Genomic DNA, 26879 nt, shown 5'->3' with positions numbered 1-26879 from the left:
TTGTACATGGATATGTACAACCTTTTTTTCTTGAAACATGCAATACTTTTTGGACATTGCGATCAAGAAGTTTTGTTTTATTTATATCAGTTCATGGAGCATGGTTCCAAATTCATCTGGTTTCATTTTTGATTTTGTGAGCTAGACTGCAGAAAAGACATTCATAAGATGAACTGGAGCGGGGGGAACAACTTTTACAAGCTTTTTTTAGGTTACTATTCCTATTGGCTGAATGTTCTTGAAGGTTCTATGCATTCACATATGTTCTATCTGGTCTTTATAAGAGATCTATAATCATCTCTAAATAGGCTTTTGTCTTCCAGACAAAAATCCTGACCTTAAATTTCCTTACTGATATTTCTTAAACAAAGATGAATAATTTCTCTTAAACATATCAAAAATGTCTTCTGAAAAGTAAAGTAGATGTTCAACAGATGTGTACTCTCCACTGATGAAAGTTCACTCACCTCTGAATGCTGAATGCTTGAAGTGGTCCCAACAAGTGGACCCGTCTGACCTATTTTCTGAAAACATCAGCTAATAATTATCTGACCACTTAGGGCAGAGTGATTGTGTGTTGAGCCGTTGGACTTTAATCCCCAGTTGGTCAGGTGATCATTAATTGTTGGAGTAAAACAGTGATGTTCCAGCAAAGATAACTTACGCTCAACAGCCTTCATTTACTTACACATGCAATCTACAAAACAGGAGCGGATCACTTTCTTCATAAACCTGCCATAGGCATGACAGGTCTTGACATTTCAGAAAATGTGCTTTATTATTCAAGTTTAGAAGCAAGTAAGGTTATATTTTTGGATATGCCAACATCTGTGGCAGGATAAGAAACAGTATGGCAGCAGCTTTTACAATTTGAACTGAGTTTGTCTTTTTTTTGGCTCCAGGGTAGTTGGCACATAGCCAGAATGTCTGGGTTTTGAATCTCAGATGGTTTGAGTCTTTGATGGGTTTTTATGTTCCTCCACAACAAATGTGGTTTTCTCTGGATCCTCAGGTTTGTTCCCAAGTTCAAAACACTTGTTAGGTTAACTAGTGATTCTCAAGTGACTTCTAGAGTAAGTCTGCCTGTTTCTTTTTCTTGTGTGTTGGTTCTATGATGCCTTCAAGATCCATTAAGGGTTTAAGTCGCCTTTTGACCAATAACTGCTTTGATAGGCTCCAGCTCTCTCACAACTCTGAACAGGACAAAGGCACTACAGAAAATAATAAAAGAGCTAAATTAAAAATAATTTTCATGACCACAATTTTGTTAGTCATGCTTTATTATTGTGAAAAATTGCTGAAAAATATTTTAGATCATACAAACATGCTGTCTCTCCAAAACAAAACTCGCTTTTTGATCATGCGGTTTAGTGGAAGAAAGGGTCAAACAGGCAGCTTGATTTCTTCAAATCATCCTCATATTATGCTTGTGCTTCTGCGTCATATTTGCTTCATCTTTCTGATTCCACACATGCCGAGCGTTTCATGAATGTTCCAAAAGTGCAGCAATCACTGCTGAGCATGACAAACACCCAAACAACTCGATTATCTCAAAAAACACTGGGCTGTCACAGTTACTGTGATGAAGTGATGTGGGTTTGTTTTTTATTTCCATGACCTCGCCTTTCCCCTGAGAAACCTCCACCCCATCCTGTTGTGTGCTTATTTCTGGGCCTCCTCTGGAGAACTGGAGGAATGTCTGTTGGGGAACAGTGATTGCAAATAAATAATGGAGATGTAATAAAGGTTTTCTTTTCTGAAGGCTCAGTGAAAGGTTTAGGCCATTTTTGTTTTGTTTTTTTCACCAGATATTCCTGTCGGTAGTGTGTGCTTTAAAGAATGCTTGCTGATGCAAGGAGTTTTTGAATATTTGAAGTTTGAGCAAAAATCCCCTTGTTATTAATTATGGGTCTCAAATAAGATTTACGATTGATGAATTATGTAGATAAATTTATGTAATTCTATTTCCTTTAAAATATTGTAGTCGAGTAGCCTTCTGCTTTCCGGTTTTACAAAGAGCACATGCCTGAGCTATTTAAAAGCCCCTCTGTACCACTCAAAGCACACACTGATGAATAATATATGGAACAGAGAAACCCAGGCACTAAATGCATCTTCCACAAGTGGAACTATAAAGTCTGTCTACACCTCACATGGGGTATTACATTATCTTTTTTTAGTCCCTTTACCTGTGACTGTCTCACTCAAAAACTTTGAGGATGTATATATTTACACACATGCCTCTTGCCTGAACAAACGACACACTAATACCCGAGACGTGACTCTCAGTGTCAGGTGATGCTCCAGATCCTTGAAAAATGCAGGGACATGTGAGAGGCCTCTAAATATAGCAGCATTACCATCACTTCTCCTGTGTGGTCCTGTAATTGTCATGTTGCACACAAACCCCTGACCTGTTTGCATCCGTGCTATCTTTCCTGCTCACATAACAAACCTGCCACTGATCTGCATTAAAAAATGTCCCACTGAGCAATTTGAGACGGCAGATAAAAGAGTTTTTTTCACCTTTCCTGTCAGGGTTGGAGCTGGATAATGAGCCGCCTACTGAGACACTAGTCGACTTTGCCACAAGGCACGCCCTTGTATTGTGCAGCATATCAATATAGGGCAAGGTCAAACTGTTCCTCCCATTCTCTCACTATTGTTGATCATCTTAGGACAAAGCACCAAAAGTACTTTTTTTTTTTATATATATATTAAAATAGCACCGTGTTGGGAATATGAACTCCAGCTCTTGGAGCCTTATAGAAAAATTTTTCTTTGCAAACCGAAAGCATTTTTATGTGGGTTAGTATAATAGAGTTCAGATTACAGTTATCAGTTATGTGCAATGTTTGCAGCTGAAAAACAATGAACATGTTAGATATTCTCACATTCAGTTATTTTATTCACTATAAACATATTTTTCTCCAAAGTATTCTCTTATGCTGATGACATACTGCAGCTCTTAAGTCATACTCTTCTTTGATTAGGACTAAAAGGCAAAATTTCACACTTAATTCAAATCATACAGCATCAGAGATCCTCCACTGTGCCTAACAAGTGATATGAGGTGATTTCATACAAGGCCCAAAATTATTCATACTCTTGGCAGATTTTCTTTTTCACTTATTTTAATTCAATCAAGAAGCTCATTTTTCATATGAATTCAAACAGGGTTCTCTTTTTTTTTACATCAAAAATGGCATGTTAAAAAAAATAATGTATGGTCCTCTTAAACATCAATGGAAAACTCTTTGATTGGTATTACAGCAGTCAACTCCTTATAATTTCTGACCAGCTTGCTGCATGTTTCAGTTGAAATATTGATATCAATGGATATGGGTGAAGAGCTTTAAGTCTTTGTGGCTGAAAAGTCTGCTAGCTATCACCTGGATCTTCAGCTCCATCCAAAGATTTTAACAGAATCAAGTTGGGACTCTGGCTAGTCCTACCTGAAATGGCAATAACACTTCAAGTTAGAAGATATATGTTTGTGTTTGTTTATATAGTTAAAAGTTTACTATAAGACTAAATCTTCAAGGACTATGGACAATGACTTGAGATGCTTGGAGATTTTTTCACCTTACTGTGAGTGGTGGCCAGACAAACTTCCAGCCTTGGACGGTGAAGTTCTAGTTATCTTAAGCTCAATAATTATTGCCCTGACTGTAGACATAAGCAGTTTATATGAGAATTACAGGATGGAAAAACAGGCAGTGATTTAAAATGAGCAAAATTAACTAGTCAGAGTTTGCATTAACAGTTGCAGGCTGGACAGTGATGCAGTAATTTGCACTGTTGCCTTGCAGCGAGAAAGTCCTAGACTCAAATCTATTTCTCTTTCTGCATGGCGTTTGTTCTCCCTGTGCATGTATGGCTTCTCTCTGGTTCTCCGGCTTTCTTCAGCAGTCCCAAAACATGCATGTGAAGTTAATTGGTTGCTCTGAGGTACCCTTAGAAGTGTATCTGGGTGTGTGTATCTGTGTGTGTTCATGACTGCATTCAGAACAATCTTACCTGATTTGCTGCCTAGATAAGTGGGTTGGTGGATATATAATATTAAGGTAATGAGTTTGTGTGATGAAAACAAACACACATTACTATGTTTGCCATTAATTTCTTTAATAAAATAACTCTTTGTACTTAGATGAGGTCATCCTATCTGGTAAGACGGAGCAGCAGAACCACCAGTCCTACAAAACTAAATCACATCTAACATCTAAAGAATTTGCATCCATAAAAGCAGTGTGAAAATGGCACTTTGTAGCACCTGGTGATGGAGATTTCTTGGATGTAATGTTTCCCAAAACTCATAGTGTGTAAAAAGCAAATCTTTTTACTCAAGTGTGATTTAAACCAGTGTGGAGTGAGTATGTGTTTTAAACCGAAGCGGTCTTAAGGTCCAGGCAAAAATAAGGAGAACTCATAAGTTGCCTCAACCCTTCAATAGTCCATTGATAAATGCATTCTAGACTTCACAATCTAAGTCTTTGGCAGAAAATCATCTATTGGGAAAATGTGTTAATACGATGAAGCTTCTTGTGTTGGAGAAGGAAACCTTCAACGAGTTGCATGAGACAAACACCGAGCAGGAGGAAACCTCCACACTACCAGGACAAAACAATAGCAAAAAGGTTGAATGATGACAAGTACAGAGAGATCTCCTTGCTGTCTGATCTGAAAGAAAAGCTGAGAGGGTTGACAAAGAACATAACCATCAGTACACTGATAACCTGAGGATGAAAATGACTGAGCTTCTGGTAGAAAGGAAAAAGAGTCGGGGGAAAAAAGAAGAGCAGGGTGGGATATTTTACAATTATAACTGGAAAAAGAACAACTTCAATACATAATGAAACATTTTGAAGAGAAGACAGAAATAAAGAAAGACAAGAGACACCAAGAAGGAAGGACAGTTTTGGAAGAAGAAAGCTAAAAAACACAACAGAAAGATCAAGAGGATGAAAAAGTACAACTGCTAGAAAAGGAATCAGTGGGCATGAAGGTGGAGGCTGCAAATTGCAAATGAAGTTGTACTGGAGAAAATGAGTAAATACCCCTTATTTTCTCAGTGGAAGGTCGAGAACTAAAAGAAGCTGAAAGCAAAAAAAAAAAAAAAATAGAAAAAGAGCCACACACCTTTTTCTCCTTCCCTCTTTTACCCTTTCTCCTTCCCATCCCCCTCTACCAGTCACCTTCTCACTGTCTGCTTCCCAACTCTGCATCTTTATTTCCACCAACTATTGTTAATATGAAGCCATAAAAAACATGTAATCGGTGGATTGGTCTTTATTGTTTACTGTGGTACCATTTTGTTTTTAATACATAATATTGTTCTACACATTGAATACGACTGAACTTTATTAGCACTGTCTGCTAACATGCTATCATCAAGTTTTTCACATATGCACATCCAGCATATGTGACTGAATCTGACAAAGACAGATAAAGGTTAATTTGTGACTCATATTTTAAAGTAACATTTTAATAATCACTCTTCTATTTCTGGAAGAAACAGAAAAACTGTCTACAGTAATAGATAAGATTTTTTCAGATATGTCACATTGTTGCATTTTAACTGGTCTAAATTTACAGTATTTTGAACTTAAGTTGAGCCAAACAGTCTGAAAGACAGACACAAATTCTGCTTTTAAAGTCCTTGTTGAACCATTAGATTTTATTGTTATAGAATAGATCGCCAGTCGAATATTTTTCTATTTTGCTTATTTTAGGTCTTTCAGTTCTATTTCTATTTCTACAAAGTTAAGTAAGTTAAGCAAAAAACAATAAAATAAAATCTAAAAATACATGAGTGAAAATAAAGAACATTTTATTTTCATTCATCTTTACATGATTATTTTTGTATAAAGACAGAAAGTAAATCATGTTCAATACATTAACAAAGTGAACAAAAGTTTTCATCATGTTATTAATAATAAAAAAAACATGAAGGTTTTTTGAAGAATTAGTATTTTCATAGTATGGAGTAAGTGCCACCGGGCATGTACATATATATTGATTAAATGTTTAAAGCTTTTATGTCCATAATGTTTGCAGTCTGCAACGTTTTGCTTTAGTAAAATACAAAAAATTAGAATAGATGTTTGTCAGGACAGATACTCAACCTTACATCATCCATATCATTATGAAGGTCAAATAATGCTGAACGAGTTGTTGATGTCAGTTTTCTGAGAAGTGAATGTCCAAACAAATTCACAGATAGGTGAGAGTGAGCGATGCAATCAGACTCCTAAGCCGTGTTTTTTGCAAATGTGCATAATTGGGCGGTTGGAAAATGACTCAGCTAGTATGAAGTATTTCAAATGGTTGCGAGAGTATACTGTTTGCTCTTAAAAGAATATTGTTTGGGTTTGAAAACGTGCATCTGAACACATCGCAGAACATCTGTAGCTGGGTTGGAAGACAAAGCCAATATAAGGAGGATGCACATAGACAACTTAGCTGAAATCAGTAGAAAACAGAACATGATTTAATACAGCATTTTAGTTTTACCTTCGTTCAGGTTAAGACAATTGGAGATTGATAAAGTTGTAGGAAAGAGAGTTAATTCCAGATTTATACTAAAAGAGGGAAAAGCAGAGTAACAGTGATAACTAAACTGTAATGTACCTGCTTATCCTTCATGTTGCTTTAATTTTTGCTAAAAAAAAAAGATTATGAAGTTTGAATTCCATCCATCCATCCATCCATTTTCTGTTCACCCTTGTCCCTAATGGGGTCGGGAGGGTTGCTGGTGCCCATCTCCAGCTACGTTCCGGGCGAGAGGCGGGGTACACCCTGGACAGGTCGCCAGTCTGTCGCAGAGTTTGAATTCCCAATGTTCTTATTCTTTTAAATATTATTGTTATTTGTTATTAGCTCTTGGTGCAAAAAACTGTGCAACTAAAACAGAGAGCAGAAAGCCCACGTTTGCAGTCATTCAGTCGACGTTTCATTATAAAAAAAAAAAATAACAAAAACGGCGCAACTTGAAAGTAAAACTGGAATCTTCTGCATGGATGACTACTAATCTGGTGTGGAAATATATTTTTGTGATTTGATTAGAATAACCCTTTAAAATGTATAAATTGCGCGCACACACACACACACACACACACGCACACACACACACGCCGGCAGACAAACACAGAAGCGGATGCAGTAGTGCAAATAAATTATTTGCTGTCCACAGAATAGCTATGTATGCACACATACACACATGCACGCGTCCGCACGCGCGCACACACACACCAACAGTGTGTGAACACAGAAGCGGATGTGGCGGTGTGAATCAATAATGCTCTGTTGTCACAGGGTGACATGTGAGCCATGGCAGGGAGCAGATGGCCCCGGGGTGCCTAGCTTCCTGTTAGCTGTGCCATTCGGCCTCAGCGCAAACACACACACCCCTGCACACGCACACACACATCCTCTGGGATTTCCCAGTGCAACTAACCACAGCACTGGCCATTAACAAACAGAATGCCATTATTGGCTCCTCTCCATACATACTCTGCTGCCCCCCAAACATCCCTAGCCCCTCTCTGGAAAAAAAAAATAAAAAAGTGACAAGAGCCAGATGATAGTAAGTAGGTTTCTCTTCTCATCGCTGGAGGTCTGGAGTAAATAATTCTCTGCTCCCCCTCCACAATGTGATTTTTTTTTTTGGCTACAGAGCAAATACCCCACAGGAAATCGGATCTGTTCCTCTCAGCACTGAGTGAGGTCAGCCGCTGCTCAGATGTCACTCTGTCTATGTTGTATTGATTGAGTGCTTCCGACGTTTGGTGTCAGGGTCTTTGAGCAAAGACTCAATTAACAGCCAACCAGTGACCATGCAGGTCGCGTACAAAATTCAGCCTGCAGTTAAAGTCGACTTTGTGGGACGCTTTTTATGCTTGGGCTCTCGTTTAAGCCGGTGTTGCAAGATCGGAAAAGCTTCCACCTTCCCTGCTGAAGAAAATCCTCCCTGAAGCATGATGCTGCCACCGTCGGGATTTACAATTAGGATGCTGTAATTGGCGTGCAGTAGCTTTCATTCTCACTTTCTCACAAAGGACAGAAAGTTAAATTTGGTTCTCATCTGACAGGAGCACCTTCTTCCATAAGTGTGATGTGTCCACCATCCATGTAGGCGGCACCAAGCCATGTACTATGCCTTTCCATCACCAGTAGGTTTCTTTGTGACATTCTTTCATGAAGTCCAGATGTGAGGGGTACAACACTCAACGTTTTTCTGTGAACAGATTCTCCCACCAGAGCTGTGGATCTTCCCATTTTTGGATGAAAGATAGAACAGTCGTTTATGAGATGTTCAAAGCTTCATAGATCCTCAAAACTTTATTCCTCTCCTGTCAGATGTGTGTCTTGATGTTCATCGTCACTAATGTTCCTTAGAAAACCCTCAGTGGTTTTTACAGAACAACTACAGAGAATAAAGAGCAAAAACAGACTCTGGCTGCTGGATAGGGAACTTCTTAAGGCTGTGTGTTGTGTGTTGATTTTTGGGGGGGTATCAGAGTAAATGGGGGTTGATACAAAAGTGCCACACTGTTCACATTTTTATTTGCTAAAATAATGAAAACCGTGTGCAGTTTCTCCTCCACTTTTCAGTTATGCTCCACTTTGGGTTGGTCTGTCACATAAATAAATAAAATACTGTGATGTTTATCGTTATAACATGACAATATGTGTTGAAAATATAAGGGATATGAGTGATGCCTTCTCGGCGAGGGTGAAATGAAATACCCAAACAGACACACGCAGTCTACCCCAAAGGGGAGACCTTTAATTGGTTGTTTGGCAGAAATAATGACAGATACCTCAAAGAAAATGTGGATCTAAAAAGAGAAGGACTGACAGTGAATCTTTTTCTTCTAAGAGCTTGTCATTTCTTTTATTTAGGGTTGTGTATCAGTCATTTTATGTCAGATCAGATTTTTTTTATAACGTCAGTATTTATGTCGGGCGCCGTATTGCTTTATTGGGGAATTTTTTGACTTCTGTCTAGACAAGGCTCGTGTCTGCAAATCTAACCACCAGAATGTTAATCAACTCTGCAAATTATCCTATAAAAGGCCCTTTTTTAATCTTTCACGCTCCAAGAGGCTATGTGGTAAAAAGGCTTCAAAGAGTGACACCAGTAAATGTACTCCTCAAGCTTAAAATCCACAGCATTTCAATATGCTGATGTTAAAAGAAGACTCCAGCTGGCGCTGTGTCACATTTTTCAGCCGTTTGTGCGAACCCATTTTCTGATACCAGCAATCTGACCTTCAGGGAATCCAGGTTTAAATTAAATGAGTCTACATTCCTGCATTCCAGGGAGAAAAAGAGGGAGAAAAATATTCCTGCCTGAAATGGATGGACTTTGATCAGGAGGTGCAGCTAACAGGGCAGTGGAGTAGGGGGCAGGGGGATGAGAGACGGAAAGGCAGGCAATAACTAAAGGCTTATGAAGTTATAAACAGGCAATCCTCTTATTCCTTATTGTCAGGTCGAGGCTGATGGCTAATTTTGTAGACGAAAAAGTTGAATGGTTGACAATGGGGTTGGCTGGGTAAATGATTAGGATTTAATTTGAGTTAATGTTGAAGTGAAAGTCAAAAATTAATACTAGAAACTTTGGATGAAAGTTACTTGTTAAAGTCATCTGACTCGAGCATCATCTGATCCTCAGCTGATCCATCTGCTGACTAAAAAGCAGATAGACATACTCGTGAAACATCCACATGGGCGTTGCACAGCACAAAGTAAAAATAAGCAGGTATGCATGTAGTTGAAACCAGCTGTTTGCATAAACTGCATAAAATGGCAAGCTTTTTGTCTCAGTCTTATATTTTAGATCAGATAGGATTACCTACATTATTTCTATTTGGAAGATGCCATATTTGGACTCTTTATATACATCCTTAGTATTTTGGATAAACATTTTGTGTGGGCTTTGTAACTCCGGTTTGTAGGGCAGACGGCTCACACACACCTTTATGGATCGGACCCATTTGTCTGTTTGGAAGATTTATTTATGCCATAGCTTTAATTTTATATTTGATGTCAGTAGATGTTTCCTCAATATTTCCTCATACTGTTTTTGCCTCACGATGCCATCTACTTTGCGAACTGCACCAGTCCATCCTCCAGCTAAACCACCCGAAGACATGATACCGCCACGCCCAAACTTCACAGTTGGGTTTGCAAACTTCCCCCTATTTCCTCCAAATATAATTGTGATCATAATGGCCAAACATTTCAACTTATTTGCTTCATCAGACAAAAGACATCTCTGTGATATGAAAACTGGAATCTATCTTTTTTTGTTGTTGGTTTTAGAGTAATGGCTTTTTCCTCTTCAATTGACCTTTCAGCTCATGTCAGCACATGTCCGCAACACAAAAGCTGTATCTGAACAGAATAATGACTCGACTGGTATTTTTATAATGTGCTGTCTCAACTTTCTATTTGAGTACATTTTACCATAAAAAGTTCAAGTTTGGGTCTTGTTGTCTGAGTACAACCAGGCTGCTGAGCAGTCTCTGATAACAGGAAGCTCATGCAAGATAGAGATGTTCTTTTTCAACAAAAGTGACACAGACCTCATTTGTTTTCTGCACATTTTCCCACTGGACGATCACTGTCACAACAGACAAGCTAATTGTAATTCATCAGGTAGGATGTTCTTGTTTCCTTTTGGTCTTTGCAGGCAGACAAGGAAGGTCACACGGCTCTGAGTGAGCCAGCCTGTTCAAACAATTCCCCTGTTTTTCAAAGCCTTTTGCACAACAAACGCAGCTCTCCGCAAGGCCTCCGAGTCACATTGAACTGGAAATAGATGGGAGGAAAAATGGCATTCGTCTCTGCACCAAACTGTTGCCTTGGACTCAGATTGCTTCACAGAAGAGAAATAAACCTCAACTGTACTTATTTTATTACATAATCGTAATGTGTGGCATAAACCTGAGCTTTATGCTGGCTTTCTCGGTCCGGGTGACTAAAGCTCACTGTGCAGTTGTTTGTCTCTGCACATCAATGCATTCCTGAGATTCCTCTCCCCCAGCCTAGATGAAAATCAGCTGGTTGCCTAAGAGAGGTCAATGAACTTTCTCCCAGTATTCCCAGCCTTTCATAAAGGAAAACAGGGGGAAATTTGAGAACTTCGTCTAGAAGTGGCAACAGTCAATCCTAGAACAGACTCAGGGTACATGCTTGGATTTCTCATTTGGAGAAAGGCTCTCTGAGAATATCCTTCCCCGCCTCTTCTTTCTTTTAACATTACCTCATTCCTATGGAAGTTAGAGAAGTTTTGTCATGCATTTCGCAACCGCAGTCCGACTGTGAGAAAGCTTTCTGACTTGTCTCTCAGCACCATGTCCATTTTTAATCTGTCATGAAAACAGGAATAGACACCAAATAAAGTCTCAGTCTTATTTCTGTATGTGGCGTTGCATCATTTGTTTGTCAGATATGTCATTTGCCTTAGGATATGTATGTCAGAATTAAAGTGGTGTTTGTTTATGTCCCTTGTTCATTATCAAAAACTACTGAGTTCAATATCAACGCTGATCCTACAAATGGTAACTGTTGATGTCAGATCAATAAAAGGGGATTTCCAAAGTGAAAGTTTATGTACTTATGAAAAACAGATGAGATATTTGGGAGTTGGGAATTTCCCCAAACTAGATCATCATAGGATGTTCATTACTAGGAATGGCTTTGCAGTGATCTCAGGTGAAGAAAAAACTACCTACAACTTAGATGCAACAAACTTTAATTAGCACGTTAAATGCCCAAGTCAGTTGTGTTAAGCTAAAATAAACCCAAAACAAATACACTGAACATGTATGGCTTGTTTTTATGGATTGTAAGAGGAACATAGACTATTTGCAAAATGACAACCAAACGAATATTCTGGAGATCGTCAAGTTTAGTTTTAGTTACAATCTAGCCGCTTGTAATCATTGTTGCTTAACTTAGTTCTAATCATAATCGATTAGCTCCTGAAATTAAAGAATTACGTGACAGAGGAAGACAGGGCTGCATGCAGCAGCTGTAAACACTTGTTTTGCAACAAAAGGGCCTTTCTGTGTGGCGTTTGAATATTCTCTCTGTGTGTTTGTGGGTTTCCCCTGGGTACTCCAAACAAAAACTCCCACTGTCCAAATACAAGGATGTTAGGATAATCAGCCTCTCTATATCGCCTTTATGTTGTTGTTGAGTTCTGATGGCCTGTTGACTAGTCCAGGGTATACTCAGTGTTTAATAAATAAATGATAGATTGAAGAATACATGTTAAAGGACAGTTATTTCTTCCACTTCCTCAAGTGGAAATTAATTAAAGTCAGATTTTGAATTAAAAATGATAGACATATAATTTTATTTGATACAAATTTATTTAGATTTGCTTTTACAATGCAACTTCAAAAAAACAATCTTCTAAATAGGACATGAATTGTGTCATTCAGTCTGAAACTTCAAGTTAGCACAATTTCCAAAATGACAAAGCCTAAAACAATCATTTCAGCTTCTTGTCTTCCTGAACAATAAATAAATGTTGAATACCAACATTTTTCCATAAGTCCCGTGTTACCGCTAAATACTATCGATTAAAGCTTTGTATATTTTGAGTTAAAAAGCCTTAGCATCACCTGAACTCCAAATTAGTCGAATGACTGAAAAATTCTCAAAATACCATTCTTCAAAACTTGTTAGAAACAGGAAATGTAAAGACGACACTCTGATTCTTATCTATTGTGAGAAACAATATCCTCATTGTTATCTGTCCAACGAAGAAAGTTCGACTTGATAAGATTTAATTTCCCTGCACTATGTTTGTCTCAATTTCACTGTATTATAAGTCCATAAGAACAGACCAGAACAACAGCGTTTGCCTCAATGCACAATGTTGCTTTTTATTCAGAGCCAGAGCATAAAATCACCAAACTCCAATTGTCAAGCAAAGCGGTGAAAGGTTCATGATCTGGCTCCTGTTCACCATGCAGAGTTGACAATGAACTCCTCTGTGCGCCAAGACATTCTGCAGTCATTCTGAACAACAGCAGAAGCTTCAGTTACTTTCTAACATACCTGTCTACAATAACTGACACAGAAAACCTAAGAACTGCAAGAAGTTTGACTTAGTTTTAACACCGACTTTAATTCCAGAGTTTGCAGGAGAAAGCAGCTTTTGTCTGTGACTTTGTGGAACATTTTCAATGACCTCCGCCTTTCCCTCTCTCAACTTCAAAGGCGTTCCTCTGGGAGTCGTACCTCTTACGCACGATTGTTTTCACTGACATTATCAGACATCTGAGATCGTCTATCTGCCCCCGTCCCAGAGTGTGGTCTCGCTCATTTACATGGGCGCACAGAGAACACAGAAGAACCTGAAACCGGGCCCCTGTGTATTCGAGTCACACAAACCGCTCAAATACCTTGCTGCTAAAGCTTTCATTTCGCAGATGACTTTCCAAGACCTCTCCTGTATGAAAGAGGAGACAATGGGAGGCGAGCTTTGATGTTAGGGTACTTTCTCCTCTCCTGACAAGATTAATCCTCACCTGGATGATGTTACATTTACCTTTGTAGGGGAAATTACAGGGGCTATTCAAGAAAAAAAGCAAATAAGTCTAATTTCTGTTAAAGTAACTGTTGGTAGTTGTATTACAGATTCCTTGTGTCATATCCCTTGAATTTTTGTATATTTAGTCCCATTAAAAGCTCTAATCCTAATGCATTTTAGGTCAGCTTAAATGTGGTTGAACAACACAAAGTAGCAAAGGAAGGAAGGAAGGAAGAAAGAAAAGCAGGAAGAAAGGAAAGAAGGAATGAAAGATGTGTCAAGTCAAGTCATTTGTATAGTACATTTCAGCAACTTCATAAAATCACAAGAAATGCATAACATGACATTGATAAAAGCCTCTGTTGTTGCAAAAGAGAAAGAACATATTGCATGGATACTTATTCATCCTCATTTTCTCCCTCTAAATAAAATCCAATGTAACCAATTGCCTTCAAAATGTCGCCTAGTTTGCAAATAAATTTTGCACCTGCATATTACTTAATGTTGGTATAAATCAAGCCGCAAACATGCTGAATGTCCCATCGTTGTAGGGAAACATGTTGGTGACAGGGTATCATACTGTGGGAATGTTTTTTTTTTCCTTCAGCAGGGACAGGGAAGCCGGGTCAGACTTAACAGGAAGGTGGAAGAAGTGAAATACAGTCTGGGAGAAAAACCAGGTAGAGCATAAATAAAAGACTTGATGGCATCTTCCGCAAGGTCAATGTCCTCTAAATGTCCCAGTCAAAGTCCAGAATGAGCTTAGTTTGAGCTATTTTGCTAAGGACGGTTAGAATGCAAACCCAAAAGGCATGCAGCTGTGACGTCAATGAAATGTAGTTGTACAGCTCACCAATAAGAACTTTGTGTTGCTCTCCACATAAAATCTCAAAGAAATTCGCACACGTTTGCTGGTGTAATGTGACAAAATGGGGAAAATATTCCTTAACATAAGAACACTCTTGCAAGGCACTCCCTGAGAGTCTCAGATGATTTGATTCAAAACAAATAAAAAGTCTCTTAGTTACAGTGTCCTTCAAACTGTAGCTTTGCCTCTATTCAGCCCCTCTTTTCATGGAATTAGTATGACTACATGTTTGGCTTGCCTCAAGTCTTTCCCTGGCTACGTACACAGATTCTGATCTGACCATACTTGGGTTGGCTTGGTTCTAAACCAGACAATGATGTCATTTGTGCAGCGCTTGGTACAGGAAGTGACTTCACACTGGCTGAACTGTTGAGGTTCCTTCAACAAAGACTGTCTTGCCTGACTGAAAAACCTCTTAAGGCTGAGTAATCCAGTTACATCAGAGCTACTAAACATGTCATTTCTATCAAAGAACTCTGTGTTTTATTGTACATCGGGGAGAACATTCACAAGGCCCCTCTGGAACTGGTCTGCTCCCACACATCCCAGTCATGACTCCATATACAGTAGCTGTTTTTGGCTCAGGCTCATACATCTATTTCTGGAGACGTGGTTGTGTGGTCTACAGGGTCAGTGGATCTTACGTTTAAGGCTTGAGGCTGCATGCCGCCTTACGGCAGGAAATGAGCCCCTCCTCTGGATTGTGTTTGTTACTGGAGAAGCAATAGGCCACCTGGGAAATCTGCTGGTTCCCACGGTCTCCATCTACGGTTCCTGTCAGGCAGAGCAGCTCAGCTGAAGAGGCTCCCAGGCTTTCTTCATGTGCCAAAATGAGATGGGTTTTGTTGTGTGTTTTTTTTCTATAAGCAGCAAACCAAAGCTGATAAAGCAGCTCTGATGTGGAAAAGTTTTAACTGGGAATATAATCATTAACTTCTTTTCTTCCACTCAATGTTTCAGCGCAGTTCAAAAGGGCCACTTTCAATTACAAAGTGGCTCTTTAAACAAGTGCCCCTTTACATTCCCAGTTGCAACATGTGAACAAAACTGACCAGTCTGGAAAGTGTTCCCCCCTTATTCACATGAAGACGGCCAGCTTTTCTTTCTCTTTTTTTTTTTTGCCTTTGCCTGTTACACTCAGATTAAAGGCTGCAAACTCAGATGAGGTCCTCACCCAGCCTTCAAGTGGCAGACATCCTGTCTATACTGGAAAGCCACTCATGCACTTTAGCGCACACCAGCATCCACCCCAACACATGATGACTCAGCTGCCCTTTTCCACCCGCCCTCTGCTCTTGGACGTCATCTGTGGCCTTTTAAATGGACCGAACAAGGGGAGGTGAGAGGTGTTTTATTAGATTGGGAAGCCCTGAACAAGGAGCTTAGATGAAACTTCTCTGTATTTATAGCGGCACAGCAGTTGCTCCGCTGTTGAGTCCCTTCCTGCTCCAAGGCAGCCGGATAGGCGGACATCCACTGAGGAGGAAACATCTTCTTTTAGCTACCATGTGTATTTTTGGGGCAATTTTTTGCCGCCTTTTGTTGACAAAAAGGAGGAGGTGTGGAGGATATTGGACTGATTGCAGAAGGAACTGAGTCACAGAGATTTATTGAGGGGGTAAACAATTGTCTATTTGTAGTTTATCCTCTTCTTTGACATCTCAGCCATCTAGAATGGACTAATAATAAATCCTGAGCTTTAATGAAGATCACAGGGAAACCAGGAGAGCAGATTAAACAAACCCTATGCAGTTTATTTTCCTCCAAGCAAAGTTTATTCTCAGCCATTCATTTCTTGTTGAAAAAGATGTTGAGTTAAAATCAACACAGTTAACAAAAATTGATTAGCTCATGACTTTGAGGTCCAGGTATGTGCATTGAAGCTATCCATCATTTGGTAGTGCTCTGCAAATTGGAGTACTTAATTCTGTCTTTAACAGCATAAATAAAACAAAGACAATACAGCATCTATCTATACCCCTGCACCTTTCCAAATTGAAACAGACATTAATGTATCTAGTAGAGATTTCCTATTACAGACTAACACAAGTGACACATATTTATAGACTGAATGGAAAAGGATACAAATAAAATCCAAAATGTGAGCCAGACATTTTGTTCAGGTTGTCCACATCAGTGGTTTGTAGAACTGCCTTCTATTTTTTCTGTGATTGGTGGGAAGTCATACTGTTTTCCTGACAATTGTCCCAAACTGTGGGTCTGGTCGCCTTTACTGTGTAGGGATGGGATTTTCTCTACAATGGGAAGAAAAATTAACGATTGCCACTATTGCACAAATTAAAACTCATAATTGCAACAGCTACTTCTGTTAGTTTACATATAGCAACAAATGTGAATGCAAAAGAAGTCATATTTGTTGAACCACAACTTTACCAGCTTTGCACATCAGACGATTGATGTTTTGTATTCTTTTTTACTAAGTAAGCGACTTCTGAATGTAATTGATTACACTGGACTTTATTTATACTGTATATGCGGCAGAAGTCATCAGGTCAGGACTCGAACCTGTGACAGGACTGAGGGTCTTGCTTTAACCCTGCGCCATTGCAGCCCTCCAACAAATTTATATTTTCAGAAGAAATGTGAAAACCATGTGTATTTTTTTCTTACTTTTGACAAATATCCACAACTTTGTGTTTATTTCCAAAAGGCTAACGCTTGTGATACCTTTACAATATGCTCTATAGATCTGGAGTAAAAACCAGAGTCTTGTGTGTAAGGTTACTACTCCTGTTTATCTGGCAGCTACAGACAATGAATAATGGAGACAATAAAAAGCACGGAGTGTCATAAGGAGAGTGGGTGATTTACTGGCGATCGTGTTTCATGTTCCAGCGGTGGAAGCTCTCTCCCATGGGAGAGCGAGCTGTTTTGTAAACACACAAATGCTGCCACCGCTGCTGCTGACGCACATTTGAATATTTATGAGCCTTTAGGGTTGCATCCAAACGTCAAAAAAGCTTCTCCTTTTACGTCTGAATGTAATGACTGTTGGGAGTGTGAAACCTGAGTTTGCAGAGAAACTCAAGAAGCCAGAAAACTAACAAGGTTTTCCATTCCTTATGGTTCACGTCATGGTCTCTCTTGCATTCTCTCTTTTTTTTTTTTAACAAAGGCTATTATTACTTTTATTCTTTCACATGAGGAGAGGTATGGTGCCTTTGTCAAGTATTAACAGCCTCTAGCACATCCAAAGGATGTGGAGATTCAATGCAAACATATTGTTTTGGACATCTATGACTGGAATAGTATACATTATTACTGTTCCTTGTTTTATATTTGATAGGGTGGCTGCTGAGATATTCTTTAACATAATTCATTTGTGACTTTTTAGTATTTGTGAAAGAGACTGAAATAAAAATATAATCATGTCACTATGAGCAGCAATTCAGGTAATCCAAGCATTAAGGGAAATATTATTAGGTCCACATTAACAACTTTAAAATATGCATTTACATAAAGGAAACAAGTAAACAAAACAAGCACTAGGCTCTTTTTGTATATGTGCATAAAATACAAGGTAATTGCCTACCACAAAGTATGAAAACAAAAGCAAAGTGAAAAATAAAAACTGAAGAAGTCCTGGTTAAATATGGAGATGTTTTTTATCCAGCTGTGGGTTGAGAGATAAAGGCGGACATCCTTCTTTATGGGACATTTATAAGAACTAATTTATCCTAAATGCAACAATGTTACTCAGTTGTTGACCACTACTCAAACACAAAGTTGTGTTTGTTGTTCGTTTGAAAGTTTATGATCCACTTTGAAGGTCGTGACTTAAAACACCAACACAACCTCATAATCTGCAAAAAGCAAGGGGAGACCTGCATGAAGTTTTGTCCATGATAACCTCAAATAGTATCTGTGACGAGGGTTCCTATTGGACTCATTGGAGAAGTAACCTTTATTATGTGAAGAAAATTCTCACACAGCTCTTGCTCTGGTCATAAAACACCTGGTTAGCTTGTAAAATGGATCTCAAGTCCCCATAACCGAGCAACACCTCCAACAAAATACATGGGGACGCGGTTCTACGCCCTCCCAAGGTCAACAAAATGTTTGGATTGCATGCTCAGATCTCCATGACAACTTTTAGATGACACCGAATCAATTCACCTTTACAACTTAGTGCAAGTTTACAACTTGCACTAAGTTGTAAACCCAGTGAACATGTTGCAGTTTCATTCAGTCATTCCTTCTTTCATTTCATACCCAGGAACTTAAACCATGGTGGACCAGGGCCTTTTTCTTTGTTGTTAAATATTGTTGATGAAAGATGGAAAGACATTAAATGTCCAGAGTTATCCAAATCTTTAATGGTAAAGATTTAATTATTTAATTATTTCCAAAAATGTCACAGTCTGAATTTAACAAATAATTTCTAAATATTTGGTGGAACTTAAAAATAAAAGACGCAGGAAACTGAGGATTTGAACCCCATCAGTTTCTATGAAAAATTGCTTTCTTGCATTTTTGTTTTGTTGAACCAAGATAAAATCAAATGTAAAAAATGTTCTTGCCAATTGGGTGATTAATTAATGGTCATATGCTGCTAAACTGATCTACTGTATTAGCATTGTTGATCCATTAACGTTCTTTGCACAGGTGATGTGTTGCGCTCCCCAGTGAACTTTGTCACCATTTGGCTGTTTGACCATTGTTTCCCCGGATTGCAGTATTGTCACAGGTCAGCGAAGGGCTCTCTGTCCGCTGCTGCAAGCTGTTTTGTGCCTGCTGACACAAGGGGATTCATCGGGTAATGAGTGTTGCAACAAACTCCACCGCCATCTCAAATTTTTATCTGGGGCCAGTCTGTGAAGGGCTCCCTGGGGAATTGATTTTATTTGACCTTTTTCAGACAAGCAGCAGTTGACAAGTCACCCCTTGTGTCTAGTGAGGGATTTCGTTCTTTTTTCTTTGTAAATGTGGATACAATATTGAGATGGAGCTAAGTTTATTAATAGATATGTTGATCTGAACTTATGAATTATAAGGACATTAATGCTTTCCTGGCATTTTCCCCCTTTATACCCCTCTTTGGAACTTCAAAAGGGAGTTTTGTTTGACTCTAATTAGGTGAGAAAAAGTCTGCAAAAAGCTCATTAAAAAAAATCAAAGAGGTGCCGTGGGAGGCAGCATGTGCAATATTGGCCTATAAGTGTCCTGCTATGTGAATGGATTGAAAATAAACAGAACATGCGGGGAAACCTGGTACAGTGGCGGATGTAGCAGCGAAGCCACAACAGGCTCCTTAATTACAAACTGAACTTTAACCCACATCCCTTTCACTCCGTCTCCTCCAGCCCACAGAAACGTCACAAAACAGAGATGGCCAGCAAATCATTTTAACAGCTTGGGCAAATTACTGCTTGTGTGTGTGTGCTTGTGTGTTTTTTTTTTCTTAACACAGCTAGACAAGCGCGCAAGATGAATCATTATTATCCCAACAGGTTGAGGGATTACTTTCAAAAGCACAGCGAATACCCACAGGAACAGGCAAATGTTTGGTATTCCTGTCGCCCGTGAGACAGCATCCGACCAATCCAAGGAAGCCGGCAGAAGAAAATCCCTTTGTGTCCACGAGGAAGACACCAAACAAAACCCAGAGGTGTCGAGCATGTGAAAAACAAATCAGAGGTTAAGGACGAGATCTGTCCCGCTGGTGGGAAAAGCAAATTGTGTGAGGAGCTTCTAGTCTGAGTAACCATGACACATGAGCGGCCTGTTTCCAGCCTGTGGAGAAGTGTGGGACCCCATCAACTCCTCACAGTTATGTCCATATGAGTGTCTCAGAGGGTTTCATTGTGTGTGAAGAAAGGGGCGGGATACAAACCTGGGAAGGCATTTTTCTTCTTGGCTTCTTGCTCTCTGTTGGCTGGCTGTGACCTTTTAAAAGGCACTGATCCAAAAAATGAAGACTCTGAAAGGCTGCTGTTTGGACTCTCTATCCCAAACGCACACCTGCTGCTGATGCTAGCGGGCTTTGCTGCCGCGGGAGCTTTTGTTGTAATGCAGATGTATTGTCCTGTTCGTGTCCTTGTCAAATTTCAGCGTGCTTTTCTCCACCTGCTTATCGGTGCTTTTTTTTTTTTTTCCAAAGGCTTGCATTAACATAATGCCCTTCGGTGCAGCAGGAGGAACAGGGACAGAGCAGAAAGGGAAAGCTTCACGGTTTGTTTTGCTCCTTTCTCACATGGTTGCTGGAAACATTGCCATGTGGGCGAAAAAAGTTCCAGGAGCTGAAGTGGAGCATGTCTCGGTCCCATGATACTCACCTGACATCCCTCCCCTTCTCCTCTGCCTCAGCTTCCTTTCTCTCCCCGGAGTTAGTTTGGAGTCATTACCATCCACGCCCTTCTGGGACTTTATTCACATTCCCATTACATCTCTTGTGAACCCCTTTCTATAATTGGCCTTCTTTTGTTTTAGACTTAAATAGAATCTATGGCGACTGTCTGGGGCCTCTCAAGGACATTCATCATGAGCTTGCTATTTTGCTGAGCCGTACTGGTGGTCAGTCACATGCACACATGCTGGATATGAGTTGTATCCTCAGTCAAGTGTTATTTTAGTGAAGTAGGTGGGAAAAGTGTTTCTCAGCAAAAGGTGGAAACCTAAGATTATCTTCTAGTGGATTTAAAATGTACATAACTTGGATTTTAATGTTGGTATATTCACCTAAACTGGAATCATATAATCTAAAAAAAAAAAAAAAAGCTCCATTTTATGCTTGACAAAAAATAAATTAATTAATTATCTGTAAAGTGAAACCAATTCAGCATAGTTTTCTTATGGCCAACAGGAGGCTTCTTCTATTGTTTCAAGAACAAAACTTAGTTGCATAGAAGTGAAACTAGTGAAACATCCATCCATCCATCCATCCATCCATCCATCCATCCATCCATCCATCCATCCATCCATCCATCCATCCATCCATCCATCCATCCATCAATCAAAATGGGCATATAAGAATAAAAATATGTTACATTTATAAAAACTACCAGTTGTTTAACTATTTGCTAACTTGTAAATTATTTGAGGTCCTTCAGCACTTTATAATGATTCTGCCGTGAAATTGAATGACATAGTAAATCTTTACATTTTTAATTTTTCTACTGAAAAAGTCTACCTGGAGATAACTGTATTTGTTTTAAAGACATGCTGTACAATTCAATATTCCAATTCCCATTAGGCAGCAACACCAACCAGTCTGCAAGTTTGTGAAATTTTTACCTTAAAAGAACGGCGACATGTGATGTGAGGAGGGCTTTGTAACTTTTTGCTGCTTTGAATGAATGAAACGTTTATGTGTAACAGTGGTGTACCATCAGTTTGAACTTGTGTTTAATGCAGAATGGTTAGCAGTTTGAACTATAGTGACCCCTCATATATTGATGACTACTGAATAACACCATTCCCTCTGTGGGTGTTAACACGCTGACATTGGTATTTTGGTTGGGTAATTAAAAAGACCCTGTTGCAGTTAAAGATACCAGAGGGCCTAGGCGTGCGGGATTCTGCTGATTCTTCCTCCCTCGTGTCATCAGACCCCGGCCTCAGGAATGCCACAGAATGGGAAGGGAAACAGGAAATACTTTTGTCTCCCCACAGCACTTCAGTCTCCTTTTATTAGTGTGGCGTGTTCTTTTTTATTTTGTTCTAAGAAATCCTGTATTACAGCCGTAATGGATTGATTATATTGATAACAAATTCCCACGAGAACTAACACAGCGATGTTGCAAAGAATCAAACTTCACAATTCCCCATTGTTCACAGACAGGTCAAATGGCAGCTGAAAAGAGAGACATCAGATCGACTCAGCTGTACAACTTTGCCATGTAGCGATTCATGTGGTCAGCCTTGTAACAAAAGAAAGAATACTGAATGGCTGCTGCTGGTATTTCCTCCCTTAAGCCTCTGAAATGTAGCCTATTGTACTTTGGTTAAAGATAATCTGCCTTGGAGTGTGTGTGGAACAGCAGAGAGCTTAGCACCATTACTTCCTGTCCAGCTGTTCTTGCTGTCACTGCTTATGAGCAGACGTCTGTATTTCCTCATTTGAGACACGCTGCCGAGGCACTCCACACACGCACACACTCTTAATTTGCAGCCTGCCTCTTTAAACCCCACAGAGTAACAATATATTTTTATGCCAGGGGTGTTATATTGTGGTGACTCCCATGTTTGGCTTGGCTGGAGCCTGCTTCTGGGTATCTCTCTTGGAGCCTGAGCGTAGGCGGGTGTAATGGATCTCTCTTTAACATGGGTGTAATAACACTCTATTTCCACCCATGTCTGGTAGCGGCAGGGGATTTACCTTTTAAAGGGTAATTTCACATAATTCTGAAAAAAAAAAAAGAAATCTGCCTCACCTACCTTTGGTGCCATTCGTACAAGGAGGTTTTGCTTTTCCTGATTATGAAGACTTCTGGTTTGCACAAAAGAATGGAATGAAGCACCAAAAAAGGCAAAAATGCTAGAAAAGCAAAGACTTGCTCCTATGGGAGTAGATTTGCAGAACTCCAGAGCCGTCACAATTATTTTAGAGGGGTGTTATTATGTATTTTCAAGGCGCATAGTGCAATCAAGTAACTATGTTACCTTCAATTGTTAGGAAAATGCTTAAAATATATTTCCTCACTGATGAGCATTTTATTGTAGTTGTATTTAAGTTCGCAACTGGACCAAAGACGATGAGAGTATGGATTGCCTCATGCATTGGTCAAAGTTTTTCATTTTGCATCTGGATTAACCTTTGTATTCTTTTTGTTTCTCTTCCAGGAAGCGTTTGTGGAACTGTACGACAGACAAAAGGAGTCGGTCTTCAGCTGCTACTGGCCGTCCATCAAGACTGTCTTTGGCCTGGCTGCGCTCGGAGCGGCCAGCGTCACCATCGGAGCGTACCTTGCACAAAAGTGAACAGTATCTCTCTCTCAACATCTCCTGCCTCCTCCAGGCTCAACTTTATGTCTCAGCACCATCCTCCTACTCCTTTTTTTTTCTTGCGCCTCCTGTTTTCAAAGATGCCCCTGACCCCCTCAGAGACAACCTTCAGACCGATTCTGGCCCTCTTCAAAGCCTCTCTGTGAACGCTTCCTTTCCTCATGCCTCCTTCTGTCAAAACAGACACGAATCAAAAAAACAGCAGAGGGAACCAGAGGCGCGGCCCATAGACGCATCCGAGGAGCAAAAAAACCAAGCTGACTGTGGCTGAGGAGGGACAAGGAATGCACGTCTTTTTCTTTAATTTCTTGCCTGCTTCTGTACTAGTTTATTGCATGAACGTTTGAATGGTAGAATATAGACACAAGCAAGGTGTGGAAGTGCGGGACCTGTTTTAGGAGGGCTTGGTGATGAAGAAGCAGCAGACCCCAACCCCCCAACCTTGTTATAGGTTGAAGGACCCTGTCTGAGCTGTGGACTCCAGTTATCCCTACAGCCGTCCTTCAAAGAACTTCTGCAGAACAGCTGCTCAGAGTGTGTAATGGAAACAGCTCACTGCAGCCAGCACAGCGTGTGTCTACTGTTTTCACTTCTCACACAGCTCAGGTGAACACATTGCACCACTATGCTCTCTCTCTCTCTCTCTCTGGCTCTGTAATGGAGGAAAAGGAGGCCTGAGCTCAGCTCAGCTGAAAGCTCCTTGATTTTTGTGCTGGGTTTTTATTTTTCTTGCATGCCAAACCAAATAAGGAGGTGTGTGTGTGCGTGTTTATGTGTGTGTTTTCAAGGAGCATAAAATAAAGCGTGAAGGTATGTTGCTAAGTGTCCTGAGGGAAACGTGCAGTCGGGCGCACAGAGAGAATCAGCTAGAGGTACAATAAATGTTGCTTTCTTCAGCCTCCAACGTCTAACAGGACAATTATAAGAGCTCATTCCTCAAGCACTCTAATGTGAAGTAGACCACCCGCTCTGTTAGATTTATAGCTTTACTATTAGCATAAACAACTCAAGAGTTTTGTGAGTGCTTGTGGTTCTCCTCTCAGAGTCCTTTTGAGGTCCAATTGTCTGGTCTCGCCCAGGTTTCAGGCGACACGTGTGTCCTCCAGTTGCTGCCGCCCCGCAGTAACTCAATAATGAATCCGTTCTGACACAGACAGCTGTTGACGTGGACTGACTGAGAAATGTTCTCGCGTGGCCACATGTGACTGGGTGGAAATCAAGTCAGCAGCATTTCGGTAGTGGACTCCTGGTCGTTGGAACCTGAGCTGTCCCTCCCTCCCTTTTTCTGTCCGGCCTCCGAAAGCACCCGGGGATTGATTTTTATTCCTTTCAGCCTGTTTTATTGATGTTTGTCTTGTGTTGCAGTCTGATGGAAAATTCCAAGTCCCCAAAATATTTTGGTTGGACACGTCTTCCCAGCCTTTTAATGGAGTGGGAATTTAAATTTTCTGTCTTAGAAAATCTCCAGTTTCTTTGTTGCATGGATGAAAGTCAACCGTAACACAATAGATGCCCATGATGTGTAACTGTATTTATAATACGACAGGCTATAGAGAAGAAATAACAATAAATAAAGCTACACTTTCTTTAATTTATTTCAAGGTACAAGATTACAGACTTTCAGAATAAAGCTAGTCACTTTTATTTTCCTTTTTCTATGGAATCACACTGTAAACTACATAGTTTCCTGGCTGCTAATATAACAATGTGTAGAAATTAATCTTTGTGTTGCGTTGATGTCGGCTTCGAGGCTGCTATACTGTCAAGATTAAAATGATTCCTCACAGCTTAAACTGCCACAAATTCACAGTATACATGTGTAGAGAGCTGGAAACCAAAGTAAACTTGTACTGGTCTTTAATTTAAAACATATCTGACAGAGAATACAGTGCCGTGCAAAACCTTTTTCACATTTTGTCAGAATAAAGTCTGTTTTTTTTTTGTGGGATTTTATGGGATAGACCAAGACAGAGTAGTGCAGAACAGGATATGTAACATTTAAAAAATAATTATCTAAACCAGCCCCTTTTGCTCTGATGCCAACAAATAAAAGACAGTGTAATGTCAGAAGCTGTTCTATGAACAAACATCACAGAAATCAAGAAACACAGCAGACAGGTCAAAGGTTAAATTGTGGAGAACTTTTAAACAGGGTTAGCTTATAAAACAGCATTCAAAGCACTGAACACATCATAAAGCACTCCTCAATCCACCATCTGAAAACAAAAGGAGTTTGACTTGAGTGCAAACCTACAAAGATATTCAAGATATGGAAGAGCATTAAGCAGAGGAAGAGGCTCACTCTCTGGAAGAGCTGCCATCAGAGCACATGTTAGCTGTCCATGCTAAAAATGTTGCCTTTTAGAGTAGAGTGGCAAGTCAAAGGTCACTGTTGTAAGTAATGAGAAATCATGTGTAAAGTTCTGCTGTGTACAGGAAACAGAAAATATGTGAAAGATGAGACCAAAACTAAACTTCTACAGCATGTGACAGAAAAGGCACATCGTCTTTTCTTTGTCAAGCTACAGGTGAAGCTAGTTGGAGTTGATGGTAAGATAGATGGAGCTAGTGTATGTCAATCCTGGAGGAAAACAGATTAATACCGGGGCAAAAGTTCACTCTCCAGCAGAACAGCGACACTAAAAGTACAGTCAGAGCTGAGATGAAATAGTTTAGGTCATGCAAAACCCTATGACATCAAAACAATAGCATTAAACATCAGAGTGGAAATGTTGTCCCCCACGGTGAAACATGCTGGGGGCATTGCATTTGTTAAGCTTGAGCTATATTAAAAAGCAGAAATGGCCAAATAATAAGATTTTACATGTCGAAAAGTGGTAGAGACAAGCTGAAAAATACCTATTACTGCTGGGGAATACAAATGCACAAGACACTTTGAAAACCATGCATCATTTTTCCTCCACTTCCCAATTATGCTCTATTTTGTGTTGGCCTGTCACACAAAATCCCAATAAAATCCATAGAAGTTTGTGGCTGCAATTTGTCAGAATGTGAAAAACATAAAAATAATTCAACACATAGGAATGCTTTTGCAAGGCAGTGTGGCTTCAGCTCACTGAGAGGTTTCTGTGTAGTGTAAATGTACTATAGCCGCTTCACTTTCATCAGCTTCATGCTCACACAATAACTAATGTGTAAAATGTCAAATGCCAGACCTAAACCTCCTCCTTTTTGCCACCACAGCTCACTGAGTGATGCGTGTGTTTGTATGAAACAGAGGGCAATTCCTACACAGAAATAGGAAGAACTTTAACAGCAATATACTGTAATTTTTATAACCTCTGTGCATATATGAATGTAGCACTCTTGTTGCTGTCCTGTTTCATTGTCTATAATCTATACAAAAACCTGTAGCACTTATTAAAAGAGAAAGTGAATTGTGTTCCTGTTGTTTACCGCTATATCCACAATAAGCTAGTGGGATCATATTGTTCCTAATAAATCAGATTTCTCCAGCAGATGCAGTCTTGA

The 26879-nt window shown here is 39.7% G+C and overlaps 1 protein-coding gene across 1 annotated transcript in view; it reads left to right on the top strand.

The window, feature by feature from the left end:
* bcl2 (BCL2, apoptosis regulator) overlaps window positions 1-26879 on the top strand; it is a 36302-nt gene extending 9423 nt beyond the window's left edge. Inside the window, exon 2 of the mRNA XM_005796018.3 lies at window positions 23226-26879. Coding sequence (XP_005796075.1) covers window positions 23226-23363 — 138 coding nt within the window. The 3' untranslated portion in view covers window positions 23364-26879. The remainder of the gene's footprint in view (window positions 1-23225) is intronic.

The sequence above is a fragment of the Xiphophorus maculatus genome, chromosome 6 (assembly GCF_002775205.1).
Source record: "Xiphophorus maculatus strain JP 163 A chromosome 6, X_maculatus-5.0-male, whole genome shotgun sequence".
Lineage (NCBI taxonomy): Eukaryota > Metazoa > Chordata > Actinopteri > Cyprinodontiformes > Poeciliidae > Xiphophorus > Xiphophorus maculatus.
Note: the sequence above shows the minus strand (reverse complement) of the source record. Positions and strands in the feature narration are given on the sequence as shown.